This window comes from Saccopteryx bilineata, chromosome 1, assembly GCF_036850765.1.
Source record: "Saccopteryx bilineata isolate mSacBil1 chromosome 1, mSacBil1_pri_phased_curated, whole genome shotgun sequence".
Classification (NCBI taxonomy): Eukaryota; Metazoa; Chordata; class Mammalia; order Chiroptera; family Emballonuridae; genus Saccopteryx; species Saccopteryx bilineata.
The window spans coordinates 274,637,822-274,653,239 of NC_089490.1; the positions used below are offsets into that span (position 1 = coordinate 274,637,822).

The 15,418-nt window shown below is 46.5% G+C and overlaps 1 protein-coding gene across 1 annotated transcript in view; it reads left to right on the plus strand.

Annotated features, from left to right (window-relative positions):
- Positions 1–14,896: 14,896 nt before the first annotated feature.
- Positions 14,897–15,418, plus strand: part of ICE1 (interactor of little elongation complex ELL subunit 1) — a 63,751-nt gene continuing 63,229 nt past the window's right edge. Inside the window, exon 1 of the mRNA XM_066243410.1 lies at positions 14,897–15,220. Within this exon, the coding sequence (XP_066099507.1) occupies positions 15,137–15,220 (84 nt within the window). The 5' untranslated portion in view covers positions 14,897–15,136. The remainder of the gene's footprint in view (positions 15,221–15,418) is intronic.

Sequence of the window (15,418 nt, forward strand, 5' to 3'; positions counted from 1 at the left end):
AGGATAGACTTGACAACCTGCAATTCATACCTTCAGAGCTTGATGGGGATGTGATCTGTCTTCACCAAAAGTCCTTCTCAGATCTTCTGAATTTTCAAAGAAATTTCAATCCATGCTTAAACAGGTATTTGAATTTTTTCCTCAACATCCATAAAATTTGTTACTGGATAAAACAGCTCTTCTTTGAGTAGAAATTAAGAACATAACAACCATTCAACCAGACATCCAAGAGACGTTTGGGGTCATACTTTCCAATCTTTTAAAAAATAAATAAATAAATAAAATAAGCTAATTTTTTTCACTCAAGTATATGTTGAAAGATTGTCTACAAGCCTTGGAGCCTTCCCCCATGTATCTGTAAGGCCAGGTTAGAGTTGAGCACCATATTGCTTATGTCAGGGCTTGAGGATAAGGCCAAAGGAAAATTTTTAGCCAAAAATGTTTGATATCATTGTATCTAAAATATGAACAATTACTAGACATTTATTTTAAATGAAAAACATTTACATTTTTTTTTCTGTCACCATCTCTGCCTGGATAAATGACCAAATGTGCTACATTCAATGATCTTAGAATAAAATCTTCCCAATTCATAATCTGAACCCTAATTTCAGAAATAAGGAAGTTTTGAGAATCATAGCATCTTAAGGTCAGTAAGAAACTCAAAATGTTAATTTTCCAGGTAATTTCATTGTATCATTCTTCCTTGTTAAATCCAGAAGGAAGTTAAATACATCTTTGAGGTAGCACACTCTTGATTTCCTACCACAGGCTTTTTCTTTTTTCTCAGCTCAGGAAATGGCACCCAGCCTCCCAGCCTATTTTCAAATGACAACTGCAATAAAAAGTTGTGTTTTTTTTTTTAAATTTATTGAATTTATTGAAGTGACATTGGTTAATAAAATTATATTGGTTTCAGGTATATGTTTCTACATATTGTATTGTGTGTTCACCGCCCCAAGTCAAATCTCCTCTTCCATCACCATTTGTCCCTCCTTTGCTCTCTTCTACCTCCTCCCTTTTCTCTTTGGTAATATGTGTACATGAGTTCTATTTTCTTTTGGGGGGTTAATCCCATCACCTTTTTCACCCAGCACCCCCTCTCCTCTGACAATTGTCCATCTGATCTCTGTATCTGTGAGTCAGTTTCTATTTTGTTAGTTTATTTTGTTCATTAGATTCCACATATAAGTGAAGTACAATCTAAAACATTTGTACCCTGGGTTACAAGCTCCTGTGTGATCAGGTCTGTGCTCACCCCTTCACCTCAACTAATCAATGCCCAGTGCACTCCATTCCAAGTTGGTTTCTGATGCTTTACCATGCCACATTTATTTCTGACTTGAAAACTTTCTTCTGTTATTCCCACTGCCTGTAACTTTGTTCTTGGTTTTTATTGTTGTTGCTGTTGTTATTAGATTTTTTTAGAGCATTTTTAGGTTCATAGCAAAATAGAGTGGAAGGTACGGGTATTCCCCACATACTTCCTGCTTCCACAGGGTATACCCTCCCCTACAATCAACACCTGTCACCAGATTGTATTATCTGTTACAACTGATGAGCCTGAATCGATACATTATAATCACCCCTAGTCCATAGTTTAGTGTAGTTCACTCTTGGTGCTGTAGGTTTGGACAGATGTATAATGATAGGTTCCCACCACTACAGTATCAGACAGAGTTGTTTCACTGCCCTAAAAAAATTCTCTGTGCTTCCTCTGTTTATCTACCCCTCACCCCAGTACCCGGCAACCACGATCTTTTTACTGTCTTCACAGTTTTGCCTTTTCCATAATATTATATAGTTGGAATCATACAGTATGCAGCCCTTTCAGATTGGCATCTTTCACTTTGTAATGTGCATTTGAGATTCCTTTATGTCTTCTCATGGTTTGAAAGCTCATTTACTTTTAATGCTGTGTAATGTTTCATTGTCTGAATGTACTACAATTTATTTATTCATTCACCTACTGAAGAACATCATGATTGCATTCAAGCTTTGACAGTTTTAAATACTGTTATTATAAGCATTTCTGTGCAGGCTTTTGTGTGGACATAAGTTTTCAACTCACTTGGGTAAACACCAAGGGATGAATCTCTTGGTTTCAATCTCACTGGGTTATACTTTTATACAGATATAGACTCATTTATTCATTTATTCACTTATTGATTTATTTATTTATTTTTGTCAACAACCATTTGTTGAATAGCTGCTACTTGTGAAGCATGACCTAGGTAGTGTACTGGGGACATGGAAGAATCAGAAAGTGGGTTTCTCTTCCCTGAAGCATTCATTCTAGTGGAGGGAGGCTTCCAACAAGCAAATGGGCAACTCCAGGTGGTGATGAGAGCTCAGAGGACAAGGAAGCAAGGACAGGGAAAGAAATGGACCAGAATTGCTGCTCTGGATAAATTTGTAAGTCAAGCCCCTCTGTCTGAGGTGAAAGTGAAAACCCAGCAGACACTGAGGAGAAGCATCCCGGGAGGGGAAAAGCACCATGAAGACCCGGACGCAGGTGGTGCTGACATCACGTTGCAGCTCGAACTCCTGATGCTGGATTAAGGCAAGTAGGAGAGAGAAGTGAAAAAAACAGGGAGAAAACATGTTGTGATTTCTAATGTGATTTTACTTTCTTGATCCAAAGACAAATATGATTCGATACGGTTTGAATGCGTCATTTGGATGAGTGTAGGGGACAGATACAGGCACACAAGTATGGTAGGGGTAAGGACGGCATACATGACATGGAGCTGTGGGTGCTTTGACTGTACGGCTGCCCTGCTGCCCATAAGTTGGATGTGGGGAAAGAGAAAGTAGATGAGTAAAGGATTCTCCTAGGTCTTGGGTCTGCAAGAGGGAGAACGTGGGCTGTTAACTGGCGTGGAGACATTTAGGATGCCTCTTATTCATGCAAGGAGGCAGCACACAGGCAGATCAGCATATATCTCCATGGTTCAGGCCAGGGCCCAGGCCAGAATGTGTTGGCTGGTACTTACAGCCACATGACGGGAGGAAATCGCACAGGGAGTGAGTGCACGGGAGGAGAGAAGGTACAGGCCAGAGCTCCGGGCACACCCACACGAGCAGCTCTGGGGATGTGGAGGATCACACAAGAGACCAAGGAGTATCCAGGTGGGAGGAGCATTCAGAAAGTGGAATTCCTAATGAAGACCTGGGGTCAAAGAGGAAAGAATGACATATCACTGTTTCAGATGCTGCCATGAGTCATGCAAGATGAGGACTCAATGCTGCAATGAGCATCCTCTATCCTAAAAAAATCTCTCCTTGGCTCCAAATCCCCCCCCCCCAGCCACCAACAAAAGTAAAAAAGTTGATACGATGTATCAACCAGGGGGTATTTTGTATCCCCAACCCCACTGGGAACATTGGGCAAGGTCTGGAGAGAGCTCCAATTATCACAAGGGGGTCGGTACTCCTGGAATCTAGTGTGTAGAGTGGAGGGATGCTGCTCAGGGCAGCACCCACAACTGAGATGTCCAGTGGCAGAGTGCTGAGGTTGGGAACCCTGATGTGGAGTGAGAATTTGACATTTGTGAATATTGACACCCAGAATCCCTCAGAGACCCATTTCAGAGCAGCCATGACCTTCACATCCTTCTGATGTGCCCAAACTGAAAATGTGCGTACTGCCAAGCTCACAAATGCGGGTAAATGTTTCCTCAGATGTGACTTATGATACCAATGGGCCATTTGTGCTAAACCTTGAATGGGAATCACCCGACCTCTCATTTAATAACAATAAAAAACAGTGGTGAATACTGTTTAATATGGATGGCCCTTTAGATAATGGTAAGCTGGAATCCTAAGACTGAAGTGGGATTCTGGGAATTAAAGGTGTCATAGAATCAGATTATTTTCAGAGTGGGTCCTAAGAGAGCACAAGGATGCAGGACATACCAGCAGAGGCTGCAGGACCCAAGTCCATTTGGCTCAGAGGACACAGAAGCTGAAGTGGTTGGGACAGATGGCCAGGGAGGACGAAGACCAAGAGAAGAATTAGAAATAGTCTCTGTCTCCAAAAAACAGTAGCACAGTGAATGGCAGGAAGCTGTGTGAAAATCACAGGAGATGTTAGCAGAGGGTTTTGAGTATCTGCTGGGTGGGATGAGGTGGTGGCAGGTGCCCACGGGGTGAGTTCTGAGCCCCCAGTGCAGCTCTACAGGGTCTGGCTGGGGACTAAGATTGGTGGGAGAGTCCCTGCAGGTAGGATGGCCACCTGGGTGCTGGTGGTCCAGCTTCTCACAGTGGCATTCATTCCCACAGAGTAAAACAGGAAGCCCATCTCAAAAGAAGCACTGTCTTTTTTGGACAATGTCTATTAGAAACCCCTTCCTTCAGACTTGCCTAAAAGGATTGGCATCAGAGGAGTTAAACCTCTAGGCAGGTGCCAGTGGACCAGCCTTCAGGCACTGTGTTGGGTCTCTCTCCACAAATCCCTGATGGAAGTCTGCCTTGCTTCTGCCCCCTGTGCTGAAGCCCACTCTCTCAGCGGAGAGTGGTAACCATGGAGTTATATACAAACCTGTTTCAGTAATGCCCCGGTGGATTTCCTAGGGCTGAGCCTCACCTGGACAGGCATTCCGTCAAACTATGCCTGAGCCACGGCTCTGAGAAAGATGTCCCCATGCTTCTCTTGGGAGTAAAATCCTCACTTTAGATACTGTGGAGGATCCTGTTGGGCAGATAAAATATATTATGCTCACTTTGTTGGGGATGGCGATGCCCACATGGAAGCCTATCGCCCAGGTGATATTGATATGTGTTGAAGGCCGGCTGTGGGCAGGCAGGATCCTTGTAGCCTGGGGCTTGGTTTTGGGATTGGATCTTTCCCACCCTTTTTGATGTGGGGTGGTGCAATCTCATCATGCCTCAGATAAGTGACTTTGTATTAGAGACTTCCCTATTTTGTATATTGGATTAAAGGTTTTGATTTCTAAACTATAAAGTGGGGCAGACTGGGAGCTTGCTCTCTCAGTTCCAGAGATTAGCATTAGAGGAGAGAGCAGAGAGCAGAGAAAGGCCACATGGAGGAGGCCAGGAGAAGCAGCCAGGATGGTGGAGTGCTGAGTGAGAAGCCAGTTTGTGCAGAGAGGAAATGGAGAATAGAGGTGAATGAGACTGGTGAGCTAGAAACCTTTGATTCTAGGAAACTCAGATAAGTCAGTAGCTTTGTGAGCACTGAATGAATGGGTTTTGGAGCCCAGTGTGTTTTTACTTGCCCGCTGGGTGCAAGCTAGGATTAAAGCTAATGGTCCATCAGTTCTTGGCTCCATTGTTACATTACCACCTGTCCGAATCCAATGCGAACCTGCATGTGAACGGCCACAATGGCGACTCCTGGCTTTACATGGCGTAGTCTGTGGCAGGATTCAGAGATCGATATGGAGCTGCCACCCTTGATGTGCAAGGTAGAGGACTGGCTGCTGTTGTGGTTCCCCATGGCGGTCCTTTTGGGGGCCATAGGCTGGCTGACTTTTACAATCATGCGTGAGGAAACTGAGCTCTGTGGAAGAGGCTGCCCGGGACCTGCAAACCGAGCAGTGGAAGGAGCTGGAGCAAATGTGGGAGAAACAGCTGCTGACTCTGGAGCTGAAGGAAGCACTGGAGGAGGAGGCCGACCAGGTTTGGAGATTTGCTTGGAAATGGAGCAGCCACTGGAGAAGGAATCACAGGTTCGTGAGTTGCAGCATGCCTGGACGTTGTGGAGAGCCAGAAGTGGCAGGAGGCCAGGGCTGAGGCCGGAGCTGTGGCTGCAAGGCCTGAGAAGCAGAAGCAGGCAGCAGCCCGGGGCTCAAGCCCGGCAGTGGGAGCTGGTGTTTTGAGTTCCTCTTCAGAGAATGAGGAGAATTGGGCTGGAGTTGCAATCCTCAGTCTCCAGAAGATGAGAGCCCAGCAGCAAGGAGTACTTGCTATGCCCCTGATAGGTCTGCAATTTGGGGACATAGGGGTGTATGCCATCATGTTCTCCAGAGCAGAGATGGAGATGCTGACTGCCATTGCCATGTGCTCCTCTTTGGGACAGTGTAAGACCTGCCAGGATGGCAGGAATGAGGGGGATAGCTGACGCCTCATGTGCATGGACTAATTTCCTGGACTATGACCGGAGTGGGCACTGGCTTCTTTGTTGGATGGACTTACGGATTTTGGACAATGTGAAATACCCTGATGGGGGTGAGGGGTGGCTTTGCTGGAAGCACTCCTCTGCCCAGCAAGTTTTTCCCATGGCTGGAAACAAGGCCGAGGACATTTTGCACTTTTGGCAAAGTGCTGAGAGACTGGTGAAATGTACCTTTGTAATTGTTGAAATTGTATGATTTGTCATGTATTTGTAATTTGTATAATGTGCCTAATTTCCTTGCACAGGGATGTCGGTGGTGTAGATTGTGGGTAGTAAAGTGAGCATAGGGGTGGATAGTTGGGCTGATAAAATGTATTATGCTCACTTTGTTAAAGATGGCACTGCCCACATGGAAGCCATCGCCCAGGTGATATTGATGTGTGTTGGGGGCGGGCTGTAGGCAGGTGAGATCCTTGTAGCCTGGGGCTTGGTTTTGGGACTGGGCCTTTCCCACCCTTTTTGATGTGGGTTGGTACAATGCCATCATGCTTCAGATAAGTGACTTTGTATTAGAGACTTCCCTAATTTGTATATTGGATTAAAGGTTTTGATTTCTGCACTATAAAGTGGGGCAGACTTGCTCTCTCGGTTCCTGAGATTAACATTAGAGAGGAGAGCAGAGAAAGGCCACATGGAGGAGGCCAGGAGAAGCAGCCAAGATGGCGGCATGCTGAAAGAGAAGCTAGTTTGTGCAGAGTTTGTGTAGAGAGAAGGTGATGGGGAACAGAGGTGAATGAGACTGGTGAGGTTAGAAACCTTTGATTTTAGGAAACTCGGATAAGTCAGTAGCTTTGTGAGCACTGAATGAGTGGGTTTTGAAGCCCAGTGTGTGTTTTTACTTGCCTGCCAGGTGCAAGCTAGAATTAAAGCTAATGGCCCACCAGTTCTTGCCTCCATTGTTTCATTACCATCTGTTTGAATCCAATGCGAACCTGCATGGGCCAGGCGGCTATGATGGTGGCCGAGGATATTGGCCATACAGATCCCCCATAGCAGATTTTCTAGGGTTGAAGTAGAGATGGGGGAGAAGATTCCCCCAAAAGTAGCTATCTCTTCTTCTGAAAAAATCTCTTTCTGACCAAACTCCTTAGAACTCTCTTCTCAATTAGGCCCTGATTCCTGGGCCTCCATGTTCATCTCTGCATTGCACAACATGAGCAGGAATCCTGCTGAGTTAGTTTAGCAAGAATCCCTATCTACAGTATCTGATAACCCTTGAAATCTGATCACATTCCTCATCCTCCACCATTTCCAGGTGACTGCTGATCACCCAGGATGCCTTCAGCAGAAATCCTGTTAGGCTGGTTTGGCCAGAATCCCCCTTCCCCTTGATGTGTCCTCTTAGAAATATTCCCTCCACTGACTCCACCCTGCTCCTCAGCCATAAACTCCCACTTTCCTTTGTTATATTTGGAGGTGAGCCAATCCCTCTGTCTCCCATTGCAAAACTCCACTGAAAAACCCCACTGCAGTGGGCCTGCACTAGCACTGCGATCTTGAATTGTTTCACCATTCTCTATCAAATGTCATGATTTTTTTTTCTTTAACAGAATAATACTTTATCTTTAGCAGTCCCTCAGATTATCTGTAGACTCATCCTGAAGTTATCTGAAGGCTCCCTGGGGTCCTAAAGTCACAGCTTCAAAGAGAGGAGTACCACACAACATGGCTGGGTGCAGTTGGGTGAAGGGCCCAGATAGACAGGCAGGCAGACAGAAAGGAGAGAAGCGAGACCTGGAATAATGGAATTTGGTGAAAGGAAGAAGTTAACCAATTGATGCCGTAGGATGCCAAAGGGAAGTGGCTTCTCGGAAGTAGGAGGGAGAAGCTGAACATCTGGGAGAGGTGATCCTTCTGGCATGCTGAGTCTGAAAGTCGTGATGAATCAGCCATATGCCTCTGTTTTGGGAGGTCGTGGGACCTCTCAGGGTAAGGAGGTGGCTGGTAGATCACATTTTTACAGGGCTCTAACCTTAGGGACACATTAGAAAGAGACATTTCTTTCCATGTCATTGATACTTTTTTGCAAGCCTTCAGTATGCAAAGCAATTTGCTGGTTTCAGAGACTTATAAAGCAAGGTGGAAGCCAAGACCAGATGCAGAGTGGTGCCATGGCCACTGCAGGTCCCTGGGGCTACAGTGTTAAGTCTCAGCATTGCCACTTCTTTCCTGTAACATGTGAGATAAGCTATTTAATCACACTGGGTCTGTGCTAGGCAGATAAAATATATTATGCTCCCTTTGTTAAAGATGGCATTGCCCATGGGGAAGCCTGTTGCCCAGGTGATATAAGTTGCCCTTCTTCTTGGGATGGGTGTGATTATATTAATATATATTAGGGGATGGGCTGTGGGCAAGCAGGATCCTTGTATCCTGGGGCTTGGTTTTTAGAACTAAGCCTTTCTCACCCTTTTTGATGTGGGCTGATGCACTCTCATGAGGAAACCCATTATGCCTCAGATAAGTGACTTTGTATCAGAGATTTCCTTGTGTGTATATTGGATTAAAGGTTTTGATTTCTATACTATAAAGTGGGGCAGACCAGGAGCTTGTTCTCTCTCGGTTCCTGAGATTAGCATTAGAGCAGAGAGCAGAGAAAGGTCACGTGGAGGAGGCCAGGAGAAGCAGCCAAGATGGTGGAGTGCTGAGTGAGAAGCCAGTTTGTGCAGAGTTTGTGCAGAGAGATGGAGATGGGGAACAGAGGTGAATAAGGCTGGTGAGCTAGAAACCTTTGATTCTAGGAAACTCAGATAAGTCAGTAGCTTTGTGAGCACTGAATGAGTGGGTCTTGGAGCCCAGTGTATGTTCTTACTTGCCTGCCGGGTGCAAGCTAGGATTAAAGATGATGGCCCACCAGTTCTTGGCTCCATTGTTTCATTACCGTCTGTCCGAATCCAATGTGAACCTGCATGGGCCAGGTGGCTGTGATAGTGGCCGCAGATACTGGCTTTACAGTCTGTTACTCATGTGTAAGTTAACATACACTCCTTAGAGTTGTAGAAAGAGGCATATTTGTCCATTTCCTGAACAAGCACTCACTGTTGCCTGCAGTGTGCCAAGTGCTGCCTTAGGCTCTGAGCTTCAAGAAGGACAAGCAGCATGAGAACTTGCTCTCCATGCTCACCTTCCAGAGGGGACAAGTAGAAAGTCAAGGCGTAGATATAATAAACCATTTCATATCTTTTACATTTGCTTTATTTTTTTCCCTGGGAGTAGTGATATAATTCTGAAGCCCATGAAAGAGTAATATGTCTGAGTGATGTGTGCTGGGACGCTCTGAGCAGGTAATTTTTAGGCTGAGACCTGAGTGATGAGGCAGAGCCTGTCCAGAAGATCCAGAGGGTGGGTGGGAGGTTGGGGGATAGCACAAAGCATAGACCAGATACAGTGGAGCCTTTCATCTGTGGGAGTCTGAATTTGGTTCCTGCTCTATGGGGAGGCAGTGCATTTGAATCCAGAGCCTGTCTGCCTCTCTCCTCTTCACTGTGTCACCCTTGTACACAGCCAGATGCCACTCAAAGCTGGGTGGCTAACGGCAGTGGCTGATCAGGAGCAGTAACTGTGAAAAAGCGGTAACTTATTGCAGCAGGAGGCTCCTTACAGCAGGAGGAGCCGGCAGTCTTGGGGTGGTAGTGACTGCTGTGGAGGGAGAGCTGGAGATGTGGGTAGAGACACCATCAGCAGGACTCCTTGATGCTGACTCCTAGATGACCAAAGCCGGCCTTTCTAGTGGTGGACGGGCACCTTCAGGTCTTTCGATGGTGGCTATCACAGCATCGTCTTACTAAAGGCTGCCTACTTACATTCTGCCTCAGCCCTGGGCATCTAGAACCCCTGCTAGGTGTCTGTCTTCCCTCCTGGCTGTCCTTTTGGGTCCCTGGACAGCTCCCATTGAGAGGCCTCTGTATCTACTGCACAGAAAACTCTTAGCAATGCTGGTGAGAGTGCAGCTTGCTCCTGGTGAACCTTGGCACACAGCTCCCAGAACCTCCTGCCTCCTCCAGCTTTCCTATGGTAGGTACCCTTCAATCACTCTGGCACATAGGGCACTCTGAAGGGCATACTGCATGATCCCTCACTGGCCTAAGATGAAGGGACCACTTCTCTTCCTTCTCCCACACTCTTCTTTGAAGGAGGAGGGATATACCCTGGCACATCAGCTCCCCCTGACAAAATCCTCTCACCTGCCTGAGCCCTCTCTCCCTTCTCCAAATCCTGGAGACCACCAGCTCTCACATGATGAGCTGCTCCAGCTGCTCGATGTTCACAAACTAGCATACCAGACAGAGAGAGCCTTTACTCTCCTGAAGGAGGTACTGCAACCATGAAAGGCCTTTCAAATTGTGCTTCATCTTTTAACAATCTCATCAGCTTTGCATTCTATTCCAACTATGTTTTAAAACAAACAAAAATCAGAATTCTTCTGATGTCTGAATAAACTCAATCTTCCAGTAAGAAGCAATGTTTGCCCCTCTCCCCAAGGCTTTGCATCCCTGTGAGGGTGACAGCAGGGCCCATAAGCAAAGGCATGGGACCTATTGCTGACTCCTGAGCACAAAGCAGAATGCCACCATCACCCAGGGCAGTGAGAAACACTGGGGTAAAGTAGCTTAGCACCAAGCTTTGATGGATGGCAAATGGCAGATGGTTCCCTCAAAATGCCTCCTACCCTGGGATGCTCCAGAGTTGGCCTTTCCACTCCTATGTGAAGGGGGCTAATATATCATAAATAGGGCAGGAAATTAAATTCGTGTCTAAACTACAGACAGGGAAAGATGGACATCTTGTGGGCACATGGTAGCATTACCGCACAGGGCTAGAGATTAATTTTACATAATTAGATAATATCACTGAATTTGTAGACTGCTAGAGTTACAAACTACTCCATAAAACATCTCTCAGGGTTTACAAGAAAGAAAATGTAGCTTATTTTTCTTAGGGGTAAATGTATCAAATGAAAGAGTAGCTCTTTATAAAGCTAAGAACAAATAGCTATCCATTTTGAATTATGATTAAAAAAAGAAGAAAGAAAGAAACCCTTGGCTTCTACACCAAATCTATGAGCCCTTTCACTGGAAGCATAGATTAATTAGTTAAATCTTCAGTCACCTCTCAGTTATGTTATAGTCTAAAGAATTTGTTTCAAGAAGTTACTAAGAACCTGGAAGGTGATGAGGTGGCTGTGTGGCCAAAACTGAGACTTTCCTGGACTCTAGAGGCGCAGGGAAGTCCCCAAATCAGAGCCCAAAATCCCTCCAGGTCTTAAGACATCTTGACAGAAAAGCATAAAGTTCTTCTGTTTTCCAAAATGGAAAAAATGCCTCAAATAAATTGTTAAGGACTCTCTGTATAGTAGATTCTAAGGATTCAGCCCTGTCCTTGTCACTTTTCACCTAAATTATAGGTAATCCTCTATAAGGAAATAACTCAAATAAATTATTAGCTTAAGAATATAAAGCCAGGTATGTGGTTCCAAAGCCACTGTTCACTACTTTCTGCAGTGTAGACATATGTTTATTTCCAACACAATGACAAAACATGCATGGTCCATCATATAGGAAAGAGGAACAATGTAATTTTCAGCATTCCTCAACTAATGACCTACATCAGTTTCCTTTATTTCCTATAATTGCACGTGTTTTTGTACACCTGTTTGGCATGGCCATTTTTTTTTTACATTTTAAAGGAATCTTTAAAAGCCAAAATATGATACAGACAAATATGGAACAGAGACCTGTATAGACCACAAAGCCCAAAATATTTACTATGTAGCCCTTAACATAGAGTTTGCGCACCCTGCTATACACAAACAAAACTTTTGTTTCTTTCTTTAAAGGTCTTAACTGATTTTGAGAAAGGTAGCAGTAGAAACAAACACTTCCATTTCTGAACACAAGTGTTTATTCTTTTTTTCCTTTCATTTAGTTGCAACAAATTTGATTCATGCTGACACTCATTGAGCACCCATTATATACAGCACTTTGCAGGATTTAAAAGGAAAACTCACCTCTAAGATATTAAAATAAAATCGCTATACTCAAAGTAAAACTGTAGTGTTATACAAAATTACTCAGGGGTGAGGAGTGAAAAAGAAGGCAGATGTTACTTGGGGGTTTGCAGGTAAAATGTAGGATCTAGAAGGACATGTGGATCATCACATGTAGAGCTGGAAGGAAGGTGTTCCAGGCAAAGAGAAGACAAGGGCAAGCGTGCTTAGGCAGGAATGCAGCAGTTCTGAATTCTGGCAGCAGTAGGTATGCAGTGTGTGTAGATAGACAAAATAGAAGGAGATAAAGTTGTACGGTAAGCTGGTGCCTCCCCCACAATGGTACTCTTGAAAAAATACCAATTTAGGAAACTTTAAATAAAGTGTAAGTTATTGTGAAACTTTCTGGGAACAGAGGCCCAAAATGTAGTCATCAGGACCACATAGGTCTCTGCTTCCGTTTCTCTAATGTGTCATGTCTAAAGAACTCTGAAAAAGAAGACACCCACTAAGAAGGGCTCCTGGTGGCTAACCGAACTAAAATTAAAATTAAAACAACAAAAAAATAGCCCAGCAGCCATATCTATGAACCACTCACACAAACTACAATTCAGGGAAAGCTTGCACTGAACTGCCTGCCTGCTTGCACTGTGTTTTGGCCATGTGAACCAGCCCTTAAACAGGCCTTCATGGAATCTTATTCAACTATGTCAACCAATAGAATTGAGGCTTTCCCCCATTTAATTGGAGGTACACAGCTCCAACCAATCAGAACTACTCTTTTCTAACCAACCAGGGCATTCCTTTTTTCTGTGAGAACTTGGGAGTCCTCATTTGCATGAGGAGAGACCAATTAAGAGCTATCAAGTGTGTGCTGCCCATAAAAGCCAGCTCTCCTTGACTCTGACAGTGTACTTTTCCCTTCCACCTAAAGCTGTGTTACCCTGGCTGAGCTGAAATACTGAACACACAGGGAGTGGAGCAGGCCAGTGAATGGTATGGTGCAGACCAGACAGGAGCAGAGCAGAGCTGTCTAATCAGAGGCCCCTAGCCCCAGGGCCACCTCACAGCCTGCTCTTTTCTCAGCCTTGCTGTGTCACAGATGAGCTGTCTACAGCTGTGCTATTTTTTCAGCCATATTGTATCACAATTTAGCTATTCTGAATAAAGTTTCATTCTTCACTACATTCCAAATTGGGGATTCTTATTGGTATCTGTCTTCCAAGATGTGTCTGTGTCCAGCTATGCATGTGTTCACATCTTTCTCTCTCTCTCTTTTTTTTTTTTTTTTTTTTGCATTTTTTCTGAAGCTGGAAACGGGGAGGCAGTCATACAGACTCCCGCATGCGCCCCACGGGGATCCACGTGGCAGGCCCACCAGGGGGCAATGCTCTGCCCATCTTGGGGCGTCGCTCTGTTGCAATCAGAGCCATTCTAGTGCCTGAGGCAGAGGCCACAAAGCCATCCCCAGCGCCTGGGCCATCTTTGCTCCAATGGAGTCTTGGCTGCAGGAGGGGAAGAGAGAGACAGAGAGGAAGGAGAGGGGGAGGAGTGGAGAAGCAGATGGGCGCTTCTCCTGTGTGCCCTGGTCGGGAATTAACCCGGGACCTCCGCACGCCAGGCCGACGCTCTACCACTGAGCCAACTGGCCAGGGCACATCTTTCTCTTTTAATCTTCCTCTTGCTTTGTGTTCATGGATATGTGGATCAGTCAGTGGACTTCTTCAATCAGGTAGTGGGTTGTCATAGATGTCAGTAACAGATCTAGCTGACAGCCAAAGTGTGTAAGCAAGGGAAGAAATCCAGGCTGCTTCCTTGAAAGGGGAGTTTCCAGATGCAATTTCCATTCTAAACTTAGGAAGAAGTTGGTAAGGTCCGCAAGTCTACTTAACACAGACAATGCTTGTATTGAATGCGAAGAATTTAGACAATACCTAGACGTCTGGAACCCAGGTTGGTTTCAGATAGTAGGGATGGTAACCAGCTGTGATTATTAAGATATTCCGGTGGTAGTGAAGGGACTGAAGACGTGGAAAACTGAGGTTCAAGCAAAAGCATCGGGGGCCTGATTTTAACCAATAATTGCGACGAGGGAGAGGATTTCTTTTGTTTTTTCTCCCCTCCCAAGAGATACTAAACTGGGACTTGGTAGAAGCTGGCTATTGACCATCAACGGTGCCGGAAAGGCCAAGAACGACTAGGCACTGCTGTTTTGGTACCGAGTAGGAGTTTGGACGGCAAGTGAACCACGGCAGGGGCGGCGGGAGGAAAAACATGGTTGTTGGAATAAAGGGCCACCAGCAGCGAAGGCCTCGACTAGGCATGAAGTGCACCGAACGCGGCCGGCGGATCCGCTCCGAGTCCGCCCAGCGCGCGGAGCGTCGGGAACTGTAGTCCTCCCGGACCCTCCAAACTGGGCCGAATCCGCACAGTACGGCCCCGTCTAGTTAGTTATAAATAGCGCATTTATCCGTTCAATGTGGGGCCCTTCCAGTATAGGAGGCGTCTTAAATGACGTAATCGCAGGGCACCGCCCCTTCGTTGAAGAATTTAGGTGCTTATGAAAAGTCTGTCACGCAGCAAGCCAGCAATAAAATATTAACCCGTAAACGGTGGAGGGCGTGCACCTTCGATTCCCTGACTATTCCTTTGTGGGCGTGACCCTTCTCCATCAGCCCGGCTCTGCTTTTTATTTTGCTCAGGCGGAATTTTGGACAGCCCCACGGCTCGAGGAGAAGGAGGAGCGAGCCAGGGCGGGGCGGGGTCCTGGCTGTGCTGTGTCGCGCTCGGGGGCCGCACCGGGTAGCGTTTCTCTCTAGTGCCCGAGGCTGCTCTGGCTGGGAGAGCCCTTAGCCCGCTCCACGGGGACCTCTGTGCACGGATGGACCCGCCCGGACACGGCGGGAAGCGGCCTGGCAGGCGGCGGCCTCGGCGGCATCAGCAGAGGCAGTACAGGGACAAGGCCTCGGGTCCCTGAGGCGCGCGGGCCCCCCGGGCCCGGCGGCGGCACCATGATGCCAGGCGAGACCCACTCGGCGGCTCCCGGGGCGGCGGCGGACCTTACGCGGTGTCAGGGCTGCGCGTCCCTGCAGCAGGTGCGGTGCCTTCCCGTAACAGGGGAGGCGGAGGGGTTGGGTGGGCCCGCCTGGACGCGGGGCTGGGGTCCGTCTGCACGGGCCGCGCCCTGCGCGCTGCTCCCGCTCCTGGGCGGAAGCTTCCTTCCCACCCGTATGTCCCCTCCCCTCCCTGGTTCTCTCTCCTCTTTTTACAGCAATTATTTTGGGGATAGCTTT